Source organism: Rhinoraja longicauda, chromosome 7 (assembly GCF_053455715.1).
Source record: "Rhinoraja longicauda isolate Sanriku21f chromosome 7, sRhiLon1.1, whole genome shotgun sequence".
NCBI lineage: Eukaryota > Metazoa > Chordata > Chondrichthyes > Rajiformes > Arhynchobatidae > Rhinoraja > Rhinoraja longicauda.
In genome coordinates, this window is record NC_135959.1 from 29,800,033 (window position 1) to 29,817,670 (window position 17,638).

General features: G+C 39.1%; 1 protein-coding gene across 3 annotated transcripts in view; it reads right to left on the reverse strand.

The window, feature by feature from the left end:
- Positions 1-2,023: 2,023 nt before the first annotated feature.
- The window catches only part of rbm26 (RNA binding motif protein 26), an 88,118-nt gene continuing 72,503 nt past the window's right edge, over positions 2,024-17,638 (reverse strand). The window contains exons 22-25 of one of the 3 annotated variants that reach the window (XM_078402320.1): positions 16,071-16,166; positions 9,650-11,025; positions 7,429-7,517; positions 2,024-6,482 (exon numbers count right to left, since the gene is read on the reverse strand). In XM_078402320.1, coding sequence (XP_078258446.1) covers positions 10,936-11,025; positions 16,071-16,166 — 186 coding nt within the window. In that variant the 3' untranslated portion in view covers positions 2,024-6,482; positions 7,429-7,517; positions 9,650-10,935. Of the gene's footprint in view, positions 6,483-7,428; positions 11,026-16,070; positions 16,167-17,638 lie in introns of all 3 variants that reach the window. The other 2 variants (XM_078402319.1, XM_078402321.1) reach the window with 2 other exon arrangements.

Sequence of the window (17,638 nt, forward strand, 5' to 3'; positions counted from 1 at the left end):
AGTGCTAGTGTATGGGGATCGCTGATCGGCATGCACAGTGGGCTGAAGGCCCTGTTTCTGCGCTGCATCTCTAAACTAAACTAGTCAATGCTTTGTCTCGCTGACTTACTGGAACCCGCCTCGGGAACTTTATCTTCACGATTGCTATCTTCCTCCCAAAATGTTTACCAACAAAAACATGAAATGAAAATAGATTCTTAACATTTCCAATTATGGAAAATGTTGGAAGGGGAGAGACAGTTGCTCATATGATGGCTGGGAAATGTTACAGGTCATCTGGCTATGGTCACACTTATCATTGGTTTCTCAGTGATGGGCAACTCCAGCCTGACCTCAGATTGGTCTGATGATTCCCTGGAATGAGCGGGATACACTATGGGGAATGAAGGGGTGGAAGAGGCAGTGCATTTCTTTGTCCTTTAATTTAAATATTATTCATTCTAGAATGAAATATTAGTATACGGTTTCCAAAGAGTACAACCAAAAAGGTTGGTGAGGGCAAGGCCACAGATGTTATCTATATAGACATCAGCAATGCCTTTGATAAGGTAATACATGGTAGGTTGCTCTGGAAGGTCAGATTGCATGGAATCCAAGGAGCTAGCTAATTAGATATACTGTTTCATTGAAGGAAGTAGAAGGTGGTGGTAGAAGGTTGTTTTTTGGACTGGAGGTCCAAATTAGCCATTGCTGTTTGTGCTTTATATCAACAATGTGTCTGAAAATATATTAGTAAGTTGATTAGTAAGTTTGTAGATGCTATTAAAATAGGTGGCACCATAGACAGTGAAGATGATTATCAAAAATGACAGCAGGACCTTAATCAGCTGGGCAAGTGGGCTGAGCTGAGCGAATGGCTGAAGGAATTTAATGGAGATAAGTAAGAGGTGTTGTATTTTGGGAAATCAAATCATGGCAGGACCTGCACAATGAATGACAGGGCCTTAGGAAGTGTTGTAGAGGAGAGGTTTCTCGGAATACAGTTCCCTGAAAGTGGCGTCACAGTAAGATAGGGTGGTAAAGAAGGCTTTTGGTACAAGATATCGGTGAAGCCACATTTGGAGTATTGTGTTCAGTTTTGGTTACCCTGCTATAGGAATGATATCATTAAGTTGGACGGGAGCGCAGATTTAGGAGCATATTGCCAGGTTTCGAAAGCCTGAGCTATAGGGTAAGGTTGGGCAGGCTAGAACTGTATTCCTTGGAGCGCAGGAAGCTGAGGGTGATCTTATTGAGGTGTATCAAGTCATGAGGAGAATAAATAGGGTGAATACAGTGTCGTTTATCCAGGGTAGGGGAATAAATAACCAGAGGATAGAGTTTTAAGGCAAATGGGGCAAGACCTAGGGACGCAATTTAAAAGAAACTCGGGACACATTCATAGATAGGAAAGGTTTAGAGGCATATGGCCAAATACAGGCAAATGGGACTAGCTTAGATGGGGCATCTTGGTCAGCATGGACGAACGGGGACAAAGGGCCTGCTTCCATGCTGTATGACTCCAACTCTAATAAAATTCCCCATAATAAGCCTTATTAATTTCATGTAATTTCCTGTTGTACCTACACATTACCGGAAGTGTTGAAATAAGGCCATATTAATGCCTTTCAAGAACACGTGATTGAATACTACTTTTAGTTTGATGAAATGCTAATAATGGTAGATAACAGTATTCCTATGACCCCCTGACTCCATGCTGCTGTGTGTAAGCAAAGTGAGATATGCAGGTGCTTAAATTGGTTAAAATACTTCAGATTGTAGCAAAATTGTTCAGTTTGGTATTGATAAATGCAACCTAACTGATAACACCATCATGCATTAAAGGAAAAAAATCCAGAATTAAAGTGAAAGTTTCTGATTTGGCCTTTTCTGTAATTTGTGAAATTCACCAAATTTGCACCTTGCCTTCTTGATGTGAAACTTCACGGCAGGGCCCAGCACTGTATAATTAATGAAAGTTTCCATAATCTATGTAGTCTTTCTAAACAGATCTTTATTGAACATAATGTTTTAATTATTTCCTTACAACATAGCAAGTAATTCCAACCATCAACTCTATGCTGGCATTCAGTACATTCCCATCCAACCCATTGCCCAATTATTTCCCTGTAACCTTTCTTCAACTCCCTGAATCTTCTGTGACCCAACTGTATTTAGGGCAATGTACATTAACTAATGAACTACCAAGAGATACTCCAAATCAGAAAAATTATGCAACTGTACTATTTGTCATAATTTATGAACCAAATTTCATGTTGCCTCCAGTTAAATGACAGATCTCACATTACATACCAAATTTAGGCACCACTTCCCACTAACAGTTATATTATTTTGTAGAATTTGACCAATTATTACAAATTTGAAAGCTCTGAGGCAAGAGTCCTTTAAGAGCTGCCAATACAATTCCCAATTATATTGTACAAGGTAGGGTCAAAATGGGTAGACAAATGGCTGATACCCACTTAACATTTGTAACCATAAACAACCCCCCAAAAATACTCCATGTAGAGAGGAAAATAATCTCTCATTAAGTGAACTTTGAGTTTTTTCTCCTAATCGAGCAGGATGCAGTACAGCAGTTGTGTTTAATTGCAATGATACAAGCTATATAAAGTGTACATTTTTGCAAGACGTCAAATATTGAATATGTGTACACTGGATTTTCAGAATAACATCCCATACAGATGACACCCATGCTACAGGGAGTTACATCCCTAGAAAAAGGGCCAGACCACATCCTAGGTCAAGAAACAAAATTGAAAAATGTGTGAGAGCAGGTTTTATTTTGTGTCTCAAATTTTTGGGCAGTGATTTGTAAATTCTGCTAGGGTGTATTTCCATAACCCAAAAGACTGCAGCTCAGGGGATTGTTTGTAATGAGTTATAGCAAATTTGACCTAGTTAAAGCATTGCAATAGGATTTCCTTGACATAAGTTAATAAATTAAGAGAAATAAATGCATTTTAAAATAAGTAAAACTTAGACTGTCACAATTTTATATTCGGCAACTTCAGATACAATTACAAAAGTTAACCTAATTACAAATAAAGTTGAAAATTAAAGTGAATTTTATTGAAACTATTAAATACATCACTACTAAAAATATTTTTAAAAATCTCACAACTGTAAAAACAGATGACAGGATAAGACACATTAACATATGTTCAATGTATAAAAACAAAGTTGCATGATAATATCACCAATTACCATCCACTTATATCAATTCAAAGATATCAAGTTCAATCCTGACGAGGAGTGCTAGTTGCCTCAGGTTACCTCCCACGGGTTTGTATGTTACTTATTTGGCTTCTGTGAATTGCCCCCAGTGTGCAGTATCTGAAAGTGGAATAACATAGAACTAGTGTATGGGTAATCAATGGTCGGCGTGGAATCGGTGAGCCGAAGGACCCGTTTCCATGCTATATCTCTAAACTAAACTAATATGACATATCTTGAAAATTGTACTATTCCTGAAAATAATGTAGATTCTGAAAATTCTACTGAATAATAGCAAACCTGTCACTTGAAAGTAATTGGGAGAGTAAATCAATTAAAGAGTGTGATTAATTCTGAAATAGTTTGATGAATAATTGTAGTATCCCAAACAATGAGAACCTAGAGCACTGACTGTAAATGTACAAATCTTCGTGAATTTTAATTGTAAGCAAATCTGCCAAGTAGGCCTAATTTAGCTAAAGAGATGAACCAGTACTAAGGGTTAGTAAGACTGAAGTAATCAATCCCTGGGGTGGATCTGGGGGTAAAATAGCTGTCTTGTCTTTAAAGACATGCTGGAGCATGCAAGCCAAAGCAAATGGGGAGGGGGTTGTCATAATAAAGACGGAAAACAAAGCAAATCAAATTTTTCACAATTAACTTAAGAACAAAGCTGACAGGTTTGGCGCTGGGCATTTTCATTTCTTTGCTCAAATGTAGTTATCCATCCTTCTTTATGCAAATGTGATGTGACAGGAGATGCTGTGAGCACTCAACCAAACCTATCGCACACAACAGGGGCTGCAGTCTTGCAGGCAGAGTCACATATTAAATGGAGTGAATGCTGATGGATAAATGACATGAACAGTGGTGAAGAGCTCATAAAGAGATTTTCAAAAATCCAAAAGGAGGAGAGCAACAAGCAATTAACATTACCTATACCAAGGATACCTCTAACCAGTGGAAAAATGACACTTAGTCGCTGAAGAAATATCAGCAGGATCTGGTATTAGCATACAAACTAAAAATTATCACTATGCAGGAGTTTATAAATTCATTCCCAACAGAATGCGAGGTAAATGACATGGTAAACCTAAGCATGGAATAGAATAAAAAATAGTACTGCATTAAAAATGTACTGCATTGGGCCCAAAGCAAAACTACAAAGAAAAAAGAAAAAAGCTTTCAGTGATGGGCATGCTACAGTACTTTCGAGTGTCGTAGCACTATACAGAGAATAAGGTTGAAGTCACTGTAAATCATTTAGGAGAGCAGAGTGCAAGATAGGTCATAATATTATAATGAATGGCACTTATAAAAGGCGCACTTCAACTTTATATACATGATGCAGAGGTGCAGGGATGTTGGCAGGTGGGGTAGGGTAACTAAGGAAGATGATTGCGAAAGGTGTAAACAGCATAACCTTACTGAACTCTGCAGGCTACATTCTAAGTTCAGTTCAAAGATCCAAATGTTTTGATATGTACCTTGTTTAAGCAGTATGGTCATTGAGGAAACATTTATTTTCCTTGTATATGTGACTAGCAGCCAGGATCCCAAATTGTACTTGGGGTTGGTGGCAAGCTGCCTTCTTACATTAGTGCTGTGTGAGATAGAGGTATTCACAGTGTTATCAGCTTCTGTGGGACTGCCTGGACTTAAACATATCAAAACAATGAAAGAACAGCAGAAATTTCTATGGCTGGGAGGTTATGGTATTGGATTCAAAATCCAATGTTTTTTTTAAAAAAGCTGTTGAATAGCTGTGGGGATAAAGCTTCCTGCTGTTAACCTGGAGGTCAGTGTTCAAGCCCCTGGGCTGGTGTTATTTTTCTAAAGCACAGTGGCTCCAGCGACCTGGGTTCAATCCTAACCTCCAGTACAGTCAGTATGGAGTTTACACTATCTCTGTGATGTGTGGGTTTCCTCCCTGAGCCCAAAGACATGTAGGTCAGTAGGTATTTGGTCATTTAAATTGCCACCAGTGTGCAGGTACCCACCACTCTCCATGTAAAGAACCTGCTCCACACATCTCCATTAAACATTTCCCTTTTCACCCGAGAGCTATGCTCTCTCGTGTTGGACGTTTCCACCCTGGGAAAAAGGTTCCAACTGTCTACCCCATCTATGCCTCTCAATTTTATAGACTTCATCAGGTCTCCTCTCAACCTCCAATATTCCAGTGAAAAAAATACAAATCTATCCTACCTCTCCCTGTAGCCAAAACCCTCTAATCCAGGTAGCATTCTGGTAAACTCCTCTGCACTGTTTCCAAAGCTCTCACATCTTTCCAGAAAAGGGGTGGCCAGAACTGCACGCAATACTCCCAATGTGGCCTAACAAAAGTCCAATAGAGCTGCATCATGACTTTCTGACTCATATACAATGCCCCTCGCAATGAAGGCAAGCATATCATACACCTTTTTACCACTTGTGCTGCCACCTTCAGTTAACTATGAACTTGGACTCCAAGATCCTTTTGCACATCAATGCTGTTAAGGCCCTAGCCATTAACTGTATACTCTCTCCTTACATTCACCTCCCAAAGTGCAACAGCTCATACTTGCTCGGGTTAAACTCTATCTGCCATTTCTCAGTCTATTTCTGCAGCTGATCTATATCCTGCTGTATTTTATGACACCATTCCTCACTATCTGCAACTCTTCAATTTTGGTGTCGTCAGCAAACTTACTCACCAACCCATCTACATTTACATCCAAGTCATTTATATATTAATCACAAACACCAGAGGTTCCAGCACAGAACCACGGAATTCAACCGGTCACAGACCTCTATCCAGAATATGTTCCTTTCACAACCCTCTTGTCTTCTATGAAAAAGCCAGTGTTGAATCAATTGCAAATCCTGTACATCTTGACCTTCTGGATCAGCCTTAAGTGAGTATCCCATACATTCTGTTAGTCAATGAATAATAAAAGTATGATTTCCTGGAACTTGTAAGCAGGCATGAAAGAAAGCCACTCAACATGGGTAGTCTGAAACTACACGTCATTAAATCAAAGCCATCAGTACCTGGACATAAATATCAAAATAAATGCAGGGAGCACTTAGACAAGATATGTAGAAATAGGAATTAATTTCAGGCTGAAGAACTTTCATCAGAACTGAATCATGAGATGTTCCTCTCTCCAGAGATACTGTTCAACTCGCTGAGTATTTCTAGCAGTTTCTATCTTAGATTAGCAGCAACCACAGATTTTCTTTACTTTACTCCATGCTTTCTTGTGGGAATTTTAAGAGTTAGTCTGAAAAAAAAAAGCAAGGTAAAAGATTAATATTACATTTGGCTTTTGAACTGTGCAGTTACTCCAATGAAATTACCTCATGCACTGTTTAATACATTGTAAGCTGTCAAAAATTTAGCAATGTGACAAATAGGTAGTAATACATCAATGGCAAACCACAATTAAAAAGGAGGAAGCATTTCTATTCCAGTTTACAACAAACAGGATGAATGAGGATGTGGCACTATAACTATCCTTGAAATTATGGTGGCGCAGCGGTAGAGTTGCTGCTTTATAGCGAATGCAGCACCGGAGACTCAGGTTCGATCCTGACTACGGGTGCTGCACTGCAAGGAGCTTGTACGTTCTCCCCGTGACCTGCGTGGGTTTTCTCCGAGATCTTCGGTTTCCTCCCACACTCCAAAGACGTACAGGTATGTAGGTTAATTGGCTGGGTAAATGTAAATAAAAAATTAAAAAAAAATAAAATAAAAAAATAAAAAAAATAAAAAATTGTCCCTAGTGGGTGTAGGATAGTGTTAATGTACAGGGATCGCTGGGCGGCACGGACTTGGTGGGCCGAAAAGGCCTGTTTCCGGCTGTATATATATGATATGATATGATATGATAAAATCAAAAAGTAAAACAAAATAAAGGCAAGACTCTGGGTTAAGTGCATGGAACACTTCATATATCAATAATCTTTTTTCTCTAACACCTTTCATTTGAGACCTGGATTTAAAGGCAGCACAGACTTTGATCATTTTCACAAAAAGCCCATTTGACATGAGTTTGGGAAGCTCGCAAATTCGACAGCACATTTGCATTTGGTATTAAATAGATGCCTCCACCAGGAGCCTATCAGGACAACTGGGACAGAAAATCTTAAAACCATGCTGGTGCAGTGCTTTCCTTGATTAGTGAAAAAGTCACAAAACAAATATTAATATAATGATTAAATTCTTACTTGTCACATAAACAAGGCATCTGAGTTCAGTGTTGAGTCTGATACTGTTGGCACAAGATCATTTAAATGTGCTGAGGCATGAAGTGTGCCTATTGAAATAAAACAAAGGTCATTCATTTTTGAGTATAGTCAGTGATGAAACGGAAGGAGAAATGGTAAGAATAAGACTACAGCTAAAAACTACAATTTCCTTTCAGGAAAGGAATTACTTAATTTCAATATTTTCAAAGTAAATGCTGAGAAATCTTCAAACACAAAGGTGAATATGTGGTGGGAGGGAGGGATGGACAGCAGATTAAAAAAAGCAGCCCAAAGTCAGTTTATTTATTGAAGTCAACACGGACGATCCTGCGATAAAGGACCAGAGGATTTACTGTTCAATCGTAATTAATGAAGCATCCCCACATCAAGTTATAACTAGTACCCTTTCATATACAACTGCTTATTTACATGCAAAGCCACTGATGAGGATGCCAAATTTCAGGTGGGGAAATAATATAAACTCCCTAGTCATACCTTCTCTACACCAACCAATCTTTTCCCCCTCAAGCCACCAATACTATCAGCTCCACAGGGTGCAATTACCTTATCCAGTCATGACCAGCACATTGGCAGGCTTTTAGACTAGGCAGCATTGGGGCTTAATCAAAGGCCATGCATGATTCTCTCTACATAGTTTCCAACAATAACTTGAGAACATAGGATCAAGAACTTAAGATTGCTTCAATGATTTAAGCAAAAACATGCACAGTAATGGTAGTATCAGAACAAAAATATGGTTGTATGTGATATGTCTTCTGAAATGAAACGTCCGAAGGCACTAAAAATCATTATCAAACAAAAAATATAAAACCGAGTAACAGAAAGGACATCAAGATTGATGGCTTGGTCAGAGGGAGGTTTCAAAGTAGCATCTTGCAGGCATGGAAGTGAATGGTGCAGTTGTAGGAATTGAATGTCAAACGTTAGAGCCAAGCCTACTGAATGGACAATGAATAATGATGCGACTCTTGTCAGTAAAGCTATGCCCAGAATCTGAAGAGCAAAGATGTTTAGTCAACTTGTAGGGAATGACTTGGTTGGAGTAGTCAGAGAGGACACCAAGGAGTTGATGACAAACCAAGTGAGTCAGTATAGGCCAGTAAAACATAGGCCAAATTGATGAACCAATTTGGAATGTGATATGCACTTTATAATATAATGTATCACTTTTTTTAGCATATAAGATTAAGGATCAGCCAGATTATTGGAATCAAAGTGCTTCAGATCACTGCAATTGGAAGCACTTCATCAGTGCTTCCTAAATAACAAAAGTTATTTTCAGTTGTAATGGTGGAAACAGTGGAATTGGTGACCTCAGAGATAGAAAAATAATGGTTCATTGAACATTAACACCCATGGTGCAAGTGGTCCAAGCAAGTCTTAAACAATTTCCAAGAATGGAAACAATGGCCAGGCAGACACAAAAATGCTGGAGTAACTAAGTGGGACAGGCAGCATCTCTGGAGAGAAGGAATGGGTGATGTTTTGGGTCAAAACCCTCAAAACTGTAGTCTGAAGTAGGATCTCAACCTGAAACCTCACCCATCCCTTCTCTCCAGAGATGCTGCATGTCCCGCTGAGTTACTCCAGCATTTTGTGTCTATCTTTGGTTAAAACCAGCATCTGCAGTTCCTTCCTACAGTGGCCAGGCAGCTGAGTATGTGGCTGGTTTACAACAAAAGGTAACAGCTTAAGCTTTCTTCCTAATTTAGTTAATGTCTGCTATCTTTCATGAAATAGTAGATAGGCAATGTGATGAAACTAATATCAAGCTATAATCAAGCATTGCACTGCACTGTACTAAAGTGCACATGGAGACTGATGCAGCATTTTCAATTGATGGTTGAGTGGTAGGATGAAGATCAAGTGATATTACTGAAGAAATCATTCAGCATTTAATGCTTTCCATGTTTTAAAATGTTGAATCCGACAATTGCCTAATTAGATAATCTCATAGCCCAATATTAATAAGCACCAACCAAATGCCCTTTGTATTTTTCATGAATTCATTAAATAAAACCTTTTTGTAAATAGCTGTGGGTCATGTTACATCCATATGGCTCAATGGTTTCCCGTGTTGTTTCTGAAGGCCTAATTTTTGATTTAAGGAACTATTTTAGCAGTTTATAAAATATAAAGACAAAAAAATAGAGCACTGACTGAATAACAAATACCATACCTCATGGATCCAAAATAACTCCATAGGCCTGATCACAACCTATGGAATTTCTTCAAGTTGGAATGGTTATGCTAGAAAAGCAGATTGAGCAGGCTAATCAACAACTTCATTTAGCTTAAGTTCACATGCGATGCCTTTAGGCATAAAGCCAGCAGTTACATGCTAATTTTCAAGGTACAAATACTTAATATAATGCATAACTCCAAGTCTCATCTATTGTCCAATTGATGAGAAAATCAACAGTTGAAAATCCATTAATACAGGTGCACACATGGTTAATGCTCTCCAGCTCAGGCAGGTTCAAAATGAGCATTGATCGTGACAACATATGAATAGGGAGATTGTAACAGATAAAAGTTTAAACTGAAAGTAACATGTATTATGCAGTAAAATCGCACTTACTTTTATCCTTTGCTGCAAAGGAATCTTAAAAATTTAGTTGTATTGAAAAGGTAGAATTGGTTAAAGCTCTTTTGTGATTTCTTTTTGGTGGGTGTTTGGAATGGTCTTCATTTTTTTTTTCTTTTACATGTAACCAATTCTCTTTTATATTACATACTGTTTTCTTTTTTGTTTTTTTTAATATATATATTAGACCATTCCATTGCTTTATTTGTTAAACATGTCTCAAAAGTCAAAAAGACTTTTGACCGATTTGTTGTACAATGAATGTTTAAAATCAACCAAGTAAAATACATATACAAATCCAACAGAAAAAAAACAAGGCTAATACATAGTAAAGCCTAAAGCAAACTATGCAAAATAAAAGGTATTCATAACTTTTAACAAACAAGAGCACTTTTCAGTACTTGCTAAGTTCTCTGCTTTATCACAAAACTTAGAATGTCTACAATTTTCAAAACATCCATAGAGATTCAATATCAACCTCTCATTCCATAACAACATGGAACCATTTATGATAGTTACATTGAAATGGTCTTCGTTTGGTCAGATCATATGACCAAAATAGGTAAATTACATGTAAAGTCTCAGTATGTCTCAGGTTGACGTTCAATAAACATTTTGCATACCAAGTTTCACAAAATGAATTTAAAAAATGAATTACATACATGTCTCCTGTTGCAAATAAAGCCGTAATTTCATTTCCAATCTTTCCATTCAGGTACAGTAGCAACTAATTGCAGGGTCGAACCCTCTATCCCAAACTGTGCTTCTGGACTAATACAGGTAATTCACTACAATCTTTAGTACATTAGTTTTTAGAAAAAAAACAAATCACATTATGATTTAGAATGTAGACAGCTTTCTTCAAGTAAACTCTCTGATCATCTTCTCCAAGAACGTGATTCATTATCATCATCTTCATCTTCATCGTCTTGCAGTAATGAATCATCAATCAAAGATCCTTCCTGAAACTAAGTAGGAAATTTGCCCTTTAAAAAAACGGTCACTTACAAATGCAGAACTTGAGTAAATCATAACGAATATCAACATCAACTGACGTTACATATAATTAATACCAACCACCAATTCTACAAGCTGTTCACTGCATACAAGTCGGGAAGGTGATTGAATAATATTAATTAGTTCAAGAGATACAACTGTAATACACTTGAAGCTTAACTCCACCCAGAAGCAGTGTACTTCATCAGCAGCTTAAAAACCAAACCCCATCCACCCCTCAACATACACTTAAGTAGTCACTTAGGCTTGCACAAAAGAACACTTGGTTGCTGAGTCGAGGTCACTCAAATGTCTAAGAGCACTGTGCAGGTGCTCTCTTCACAATGGCTGCAGCAGTTCAAGGTGACATAGCAAGGATGTGATCCTTCAGTCACGCACAACTGGTAACTGGTATTTGATTTCAAAAATAATGAAGGTAATACAAATTAATTGCAGATGCGAATTAAACCCGAATTGTGATTTGTTTTTTTTATTATTAAACAATATACTATGCTTTCTACTTCAACGAAAATGTAGATCAGCTTTCAAAGCCTCACATGCATATCACTGGACTAAACTGAAGTAACAAGTTAGTATTGCGAATCAAAGATTATTGGTAAATAATTAATTATCTAGTGCAATAGGACTGCAATTCTCAAAAGGTTATGCCAACTTAATTTAAAAGGAATGCCAAATATTGAACCTTTGACAGATGTCTGACATTTAAATTAGATCTTGTAAAAACAAGTGGTCGGATAATATAGAAATTACCGTAGTCTAAACCCTACATGGCTCTTGCATAGATCATATTTAAATTATTTTTACCAAAGATTGTAATGCAACAGCCTCTTTTGAATTGGAAAAGGTATTCATAAACCCACATCAGTAAAATTGCAATGATTTCTAAAAAATAGGGTATTAAAACAAAATTAATGTAAATTATCTAAATATTAGTTAATAAAATCACTTGAAACGCATAAACTATATCCAAATCTCTATGAATTGAAACACAAAATACGTGCCAGTCTAGAAAACAATGCATGCCGGTATATAGAGCAGCTAGCAGCATCAAGGAAGCAGTCAATTAGGAATGACACCAAAATTCCATAGCAAGACTGATGTAATTGGAGAATCAAGAAAACTTTCCAGTGACAGGAGTCATCATGACAATGGTGGATGAAGCTTCAACAATGTACAGAATTAGTAGCAAAGGCTAATTTCAATTCATGTATAAAAACTGAGTCTACAGTGCTGGAAGATGGGTGCCTGCGAGTCAGCAAGAATGTGGTAGATTGAATGGCCATATTACTATGATAATTCATAAACTTGGCAAGTCTAATACTCAAGATGAAACAAAAACCCAACAACCGATGAAAGTTACAGTTACACAAGAATCATAGAAATTAAGTGCAGGAATTAAGTGCCTCCTTGTTTTTGCCACCAAAGTGGATAACCTCACACTTATCTACATTATACTGCATCTGCCCACTCACTCAACCTGTCCAAGTCACCCTGCAATCTCTTCGCAATTCACACTGCCACCCAGCTTTATGTTATCTGCAAACTTGCTAGTGTTACTTCTAATTCCATCATCCATAGTTGCGGCCCCAGCACCGAGCCTTGCGGCGCTCCACTCACCACTGCCTATCATTCTGAAAAGGACCCGTTTATTCCTACTCTTTGCTTCCTGTCTGCCAACCAATTCTCTATTCATGTCAATACCCTACCCCCAATACCATGTGCTCTAATTTTGCTCACCAACCTCTTGTGTGGGACCTTAAAGGCTTTCTGCAAGTCTAGATACACTACATCCACTGGCTCTCCTTCATCCATTTTACTTGTCACATCCTCAAAAAATTCCAGAAGATTAGTCAAGCAGGATTTCCCCTTCATAAATCCATGCTGACATGGACCAATCCTTTTACTGCTATCCAAATGTCCCGTTATTACCTCTTTAATAATTGACTCCAGCATCTTCCCCAGCCTGTCAGGCTAACTGGTCTATGATTCTCCGTTTTCTCTCTCTCTCGCTCCTTTCTTGAAAAGTGCGATAACATTAGCTACCCTCCAATCCACAGGAACTGACCCTGAATTTATTGAACATTGGAAAATGATCATCAATGCGTCCACGATTTCTAGAGCCACCTCCTTGAGCACCCTAGGATGCAGATCATCAGACCCGAGGGATTTATCAGCCTTCAGTCGCATCAGTCTACCCAATACTATATCTCACCTAATGCAAATTTCTTTCAGTTCCTCTGTCTCCCTAGATCCTCTGTCCTCTAGTACATCTGGGAGATTGTTTGTGTCTTCATTAGTGAAGACTGATCCGAAGTACCTGTTCAACTCTTCTGCCATTTCCATGTTACCCATAATAATTTCACCCGTTTCTGCCTTCAAGTGACCCACATTTGTCTTTGCTATTTTTTTCTAACATACCTAAGAAGCTTTTACTGTATATTCTTGGCCAGCTTCCCCTCGTACTTCATCTTTTCAGCCCGAATTGCCCTTTTTGTTACAATAGACAATAAGTGCAGGAGTAGGCCATTCGAGCCAGCACCGCCATTCAATGTGATCATGGCTGATCATTCTCAATCAGTTCCTGCCTTCTCCCCATACCCCCTGACTCCCTAGGATAGATTTAAACTTTAAAATGTGAATAACTTAAAAAATATAACATCGATTTCAATGCAAATTTACTAACCAACGCAAAAATCGTGGCGCTATGGTTTACCGTTTTGCCGTAATCAGCCGAATCACCGATATATATATATACATATATTCATACATACACAAGATCTGAGTTTTAAGAAGATAGATATATATTTGACCAAGTGGACCCGTTGGGTCCAAACCTCTCCTGCATTGGTGCAGCACAGTATATGGTAAGCTGAGTATATGGGTTGTGCCCATGAAAAATTTGCCAAATCTTCTCTGCCAATGCCAAACAGCTTATTCTGCTGTTGCTATTGACTCTTGTTTTGAGCTTCTGGTACCCCCAGGTGCTGACAATCAGGTGCCTGATTGGCACCTGATTGGCAGCATCTGTGAGCATGGGCCCTGCTACAGTGGTCAGTAGGTGTCTGCTCCAAGAATCGGCATGCCACGTTTGACTGATCTGGATAGAGCCCGTGCGATAGGGCAACTTCAAACTGGTGTTCCGCAAAACCAAGTTGCGGCATTATTTGGAGTGAGCCCTAGTATCATCTCCAAAGTGAAGGCCAAGTTCCATATAACGGGAGATGTCAGAGACAGGCCGCGAAGTGAGCGTCCCAAGAAGACGACACCCGAAGAAGAACGTTTCCTCACCCAGTCAGCACTTAGGAACCGTAGGCTGTCTTCTACAGATTTGCAGTCAAGGTTTGCAGGACGATATGGCCGACGGCTCTCTGCCCAGACAATTCGGAACAGACTGCACACAGCCGATCTCCGGTCTCATAGGGCTGCCAGGAGGCCTGCCATGACTGCCCTTCACCGTCAGGCCCGTTTGCGCTGGTGTCGGCAACACGTACACTGGAACCTGAACCTGAACATGTGGAGGAACGTTATGTTCAGCGTTGAGTCCAGATTCTGCCTACGGCAGTTGGATCATAGGGTCAAAGTGTGGAGAAGACGCGGAGAACGCTATGCTGATTGCTGCACCGATAGAGTAACATCTTTTGGTGGAGGCAGTGTGATGGTGTGGGGCGGCATCTCCCTCACTGGAAAAACGAGGCTTGTCATCATTGGAGGCAATCTCAATGCAGAGAGATATCGAGATGAGATTCTGCAACCAGTGGCAATCCCATATCTCCACAGTCTGGGACCAAACTCTATCCTCCAAGATGACAATGCTCGCCCCCACAGAGCAGGGTTTCTCAGAGACTACTTCCAGAATTTGGGAGTGGAGAGGATGGAATGGCCTGCCAGCAGTCCTGACCTCAACCCCATTGAACACTTGTGGGATCAGCATGGGCGTGCTGTTCGTGCCAGAGTGACCAACACAACTACGTTGGCTGACTTGCGACAAATGCTGGTTGAAGAATGGGATGCCATCCCACAAGTGTGTGACCAGGCTGGTGACCAGCATGAGGAGGTGCCAGGCTGTTGTGGCTGTGTATGGTTCTTCCACACGCTACTGAGGCTTCTGTTTATTAAATGAATAAATTGTTAAATTGCCAAAATGTCTTGTTTCTTCAGACTTCAATCATCCAATCCACCAAACAACACTGAACAAGAGTCAATGGCAGAATAAGCTGTTTGGCATTGGCAGAGAAGATTTGGCAGATTTTTCATGGGCGCAACCCACATACTCAGCTCTGCTGCTCATCCCACAAATGCATGTTCCTTACAAATGTGGCACCATTTAAAAGGGAAATAAACAGGCTTTCCAACGGTATAAGATTTATTGCCAAGAAGCATTGTTACAACAAAGAAATAATCTACCAAACACACATTTCCTTACTTTTTGTGCTATGTTTAGATGAAACTGCCTTTCTACAATGTATTCAGTCTTCACAATTACTGAATCAACTTTACTAGTAGTGTTTTACAGGCAATAATGCTGACCAGTGTGGTATTATTCGGACTATTATTATCCAATGTAATTCACAGAAAACCATTGTCTGTTAAAAGAGCTGACAAGCAATAATGCAAAGCATTTTGCCAAATCAAAAAACTATTTAATCTCATTCATGAAGGAAGCCCCGAAATGGTTTGCATACAAGAAAAGGTCATCTTAACTTTTCTTGACAACTTTCATTGAACATTGTTAATATGGTGAAAAAAATATTTTGCTCCATAGAAAATACTAGCATTATGGAACAGGTTTTCTCACTAGTTAAATTTAACGAGCCATTTAGTCCAAGGTCATTACCTTTTCATGATCATATTAAATAAATCAATTTATTACAGTAAAAACCAATGATCTATGAAAAAAATTGTTCATTGAACAGGTGCAGAGTTAGACACCTTTAATTTGTTGTAGAAACATGCAACTGGAGATGCAGTTTTACAAAAAATGACAGTGCTGAAGTACCTCAGCTGGTCCGGCAGCGAACTTTGAGAAGATGGATAGGTGACGTTTTGGGTCAATACCCTTCTTCAGTAATTGTGGCTGGGGAGGGAAAGAAAGCTGGAAAAGAAATGGGGCAGAACAAAACATGGCAGGCATGGATTTATTTAGGTCAGTGGGCCTTGGCAGTCTGACCATTTTGGCGAACATTTAAACTCCATATACCAAGGCCAACTAGATCATCTGGTTGCTAACCATTTTAGCTCATTTTCCCATTTTAACCTCTCTGCCCGGACCTCCTCCATTACCTGAGTGAGACCACACACAATATGGAGGAACAGCACCTAATATTTCATCAGGGTAGCTTACTACCCTAAAATGTATGAACAGTGAATACTCCAATTTCGGGTAACCTCTAACAAACCCCCCTCCCCTTTCTCTCCCACAACCCTCTTTCTTCCCTCACCCCACTCCCTTCCTCCCATGCCTCACCTGGGGTCGCACCTATTTTTCCCCTCTCCCTCCATTCCTTACTCTGGTTTTACAATTTGCAACTCTTCAATCCTTTTGCCTCACACCATCTTTTTTTGTCTTTGGGCTTTGGCCTATCAAATATCCCTCCTCTCTTCCAGATTTCTTCCCTCCCCCTCACAATGAGTCTGAAGAAAGGTCCAAACCTGAAACATCACCAATCCATGCTCTGCCGGGATGCTGCCTGACCCGCTGAGTTACTCCATCACTTTGTACCTTTAACTAGTTGCTGACTTCTACCTTTCAGCACGAACACACAGATTTGAGGCAAAACAGAGGAATCTGCCTTTGCAACATCAACCTCACAGAAAATATTGGGATCTGACATTACTCAGGCATATGTCACTTGCATTATTTATAAAGTTAATTATATATCACACTACTTACAAATATCTGATCTAACAAAAGACACATTACACAGAGTATTCTGTTTACTGCCCTCAGACAGACTGGTGAATCGAATTAGTGGCGTCAGTGCAATAGGGATTTAAGATTCAAGAGAAGTTAAGATTATAGATGTATTCGAAAGACTTCCTGGAGCAATTTTTCATGGAACCAATCTAAGGAAGTATTCTGGAGCTTCTCTTGTGCAATGAGATAGGATTACTGGTAATTCTCAGAGAAAAAGAGATCACAAAGAGACTAAATTTGTGTCTGAAATTTGAACATTAAATCTGAATGCAGCCACAACATCAATTAGATAGGTAAAAGTAGCAAGCTTTTCATTAAAGTATATAATTGCACATAAATAGTAAAAACCTTAAAAACTATTGAGAAATAAATTATTCACAAGGAAACTACTCCATCCACAACTAACAAAAGTCTTCAATTCAAAGTATTTGATATGGTTACTAAAAAAAAATTAAACAGGGGCGACACGGTGGCGCAGCGGTAGAGTTGCTGCCTTACAGCACCAGAGACCCGGGTTCAATCCTGACAATGGGGCTGTCTGTATGGAGATTGTATGTACACCCTGTGACCGCCTGGGCTTTCTCTGGGTGCTCCGTTTTCCACCTACATTCCAAAGATGTGCAAGTTTATAGGTTAATTGGTTTCTGTAA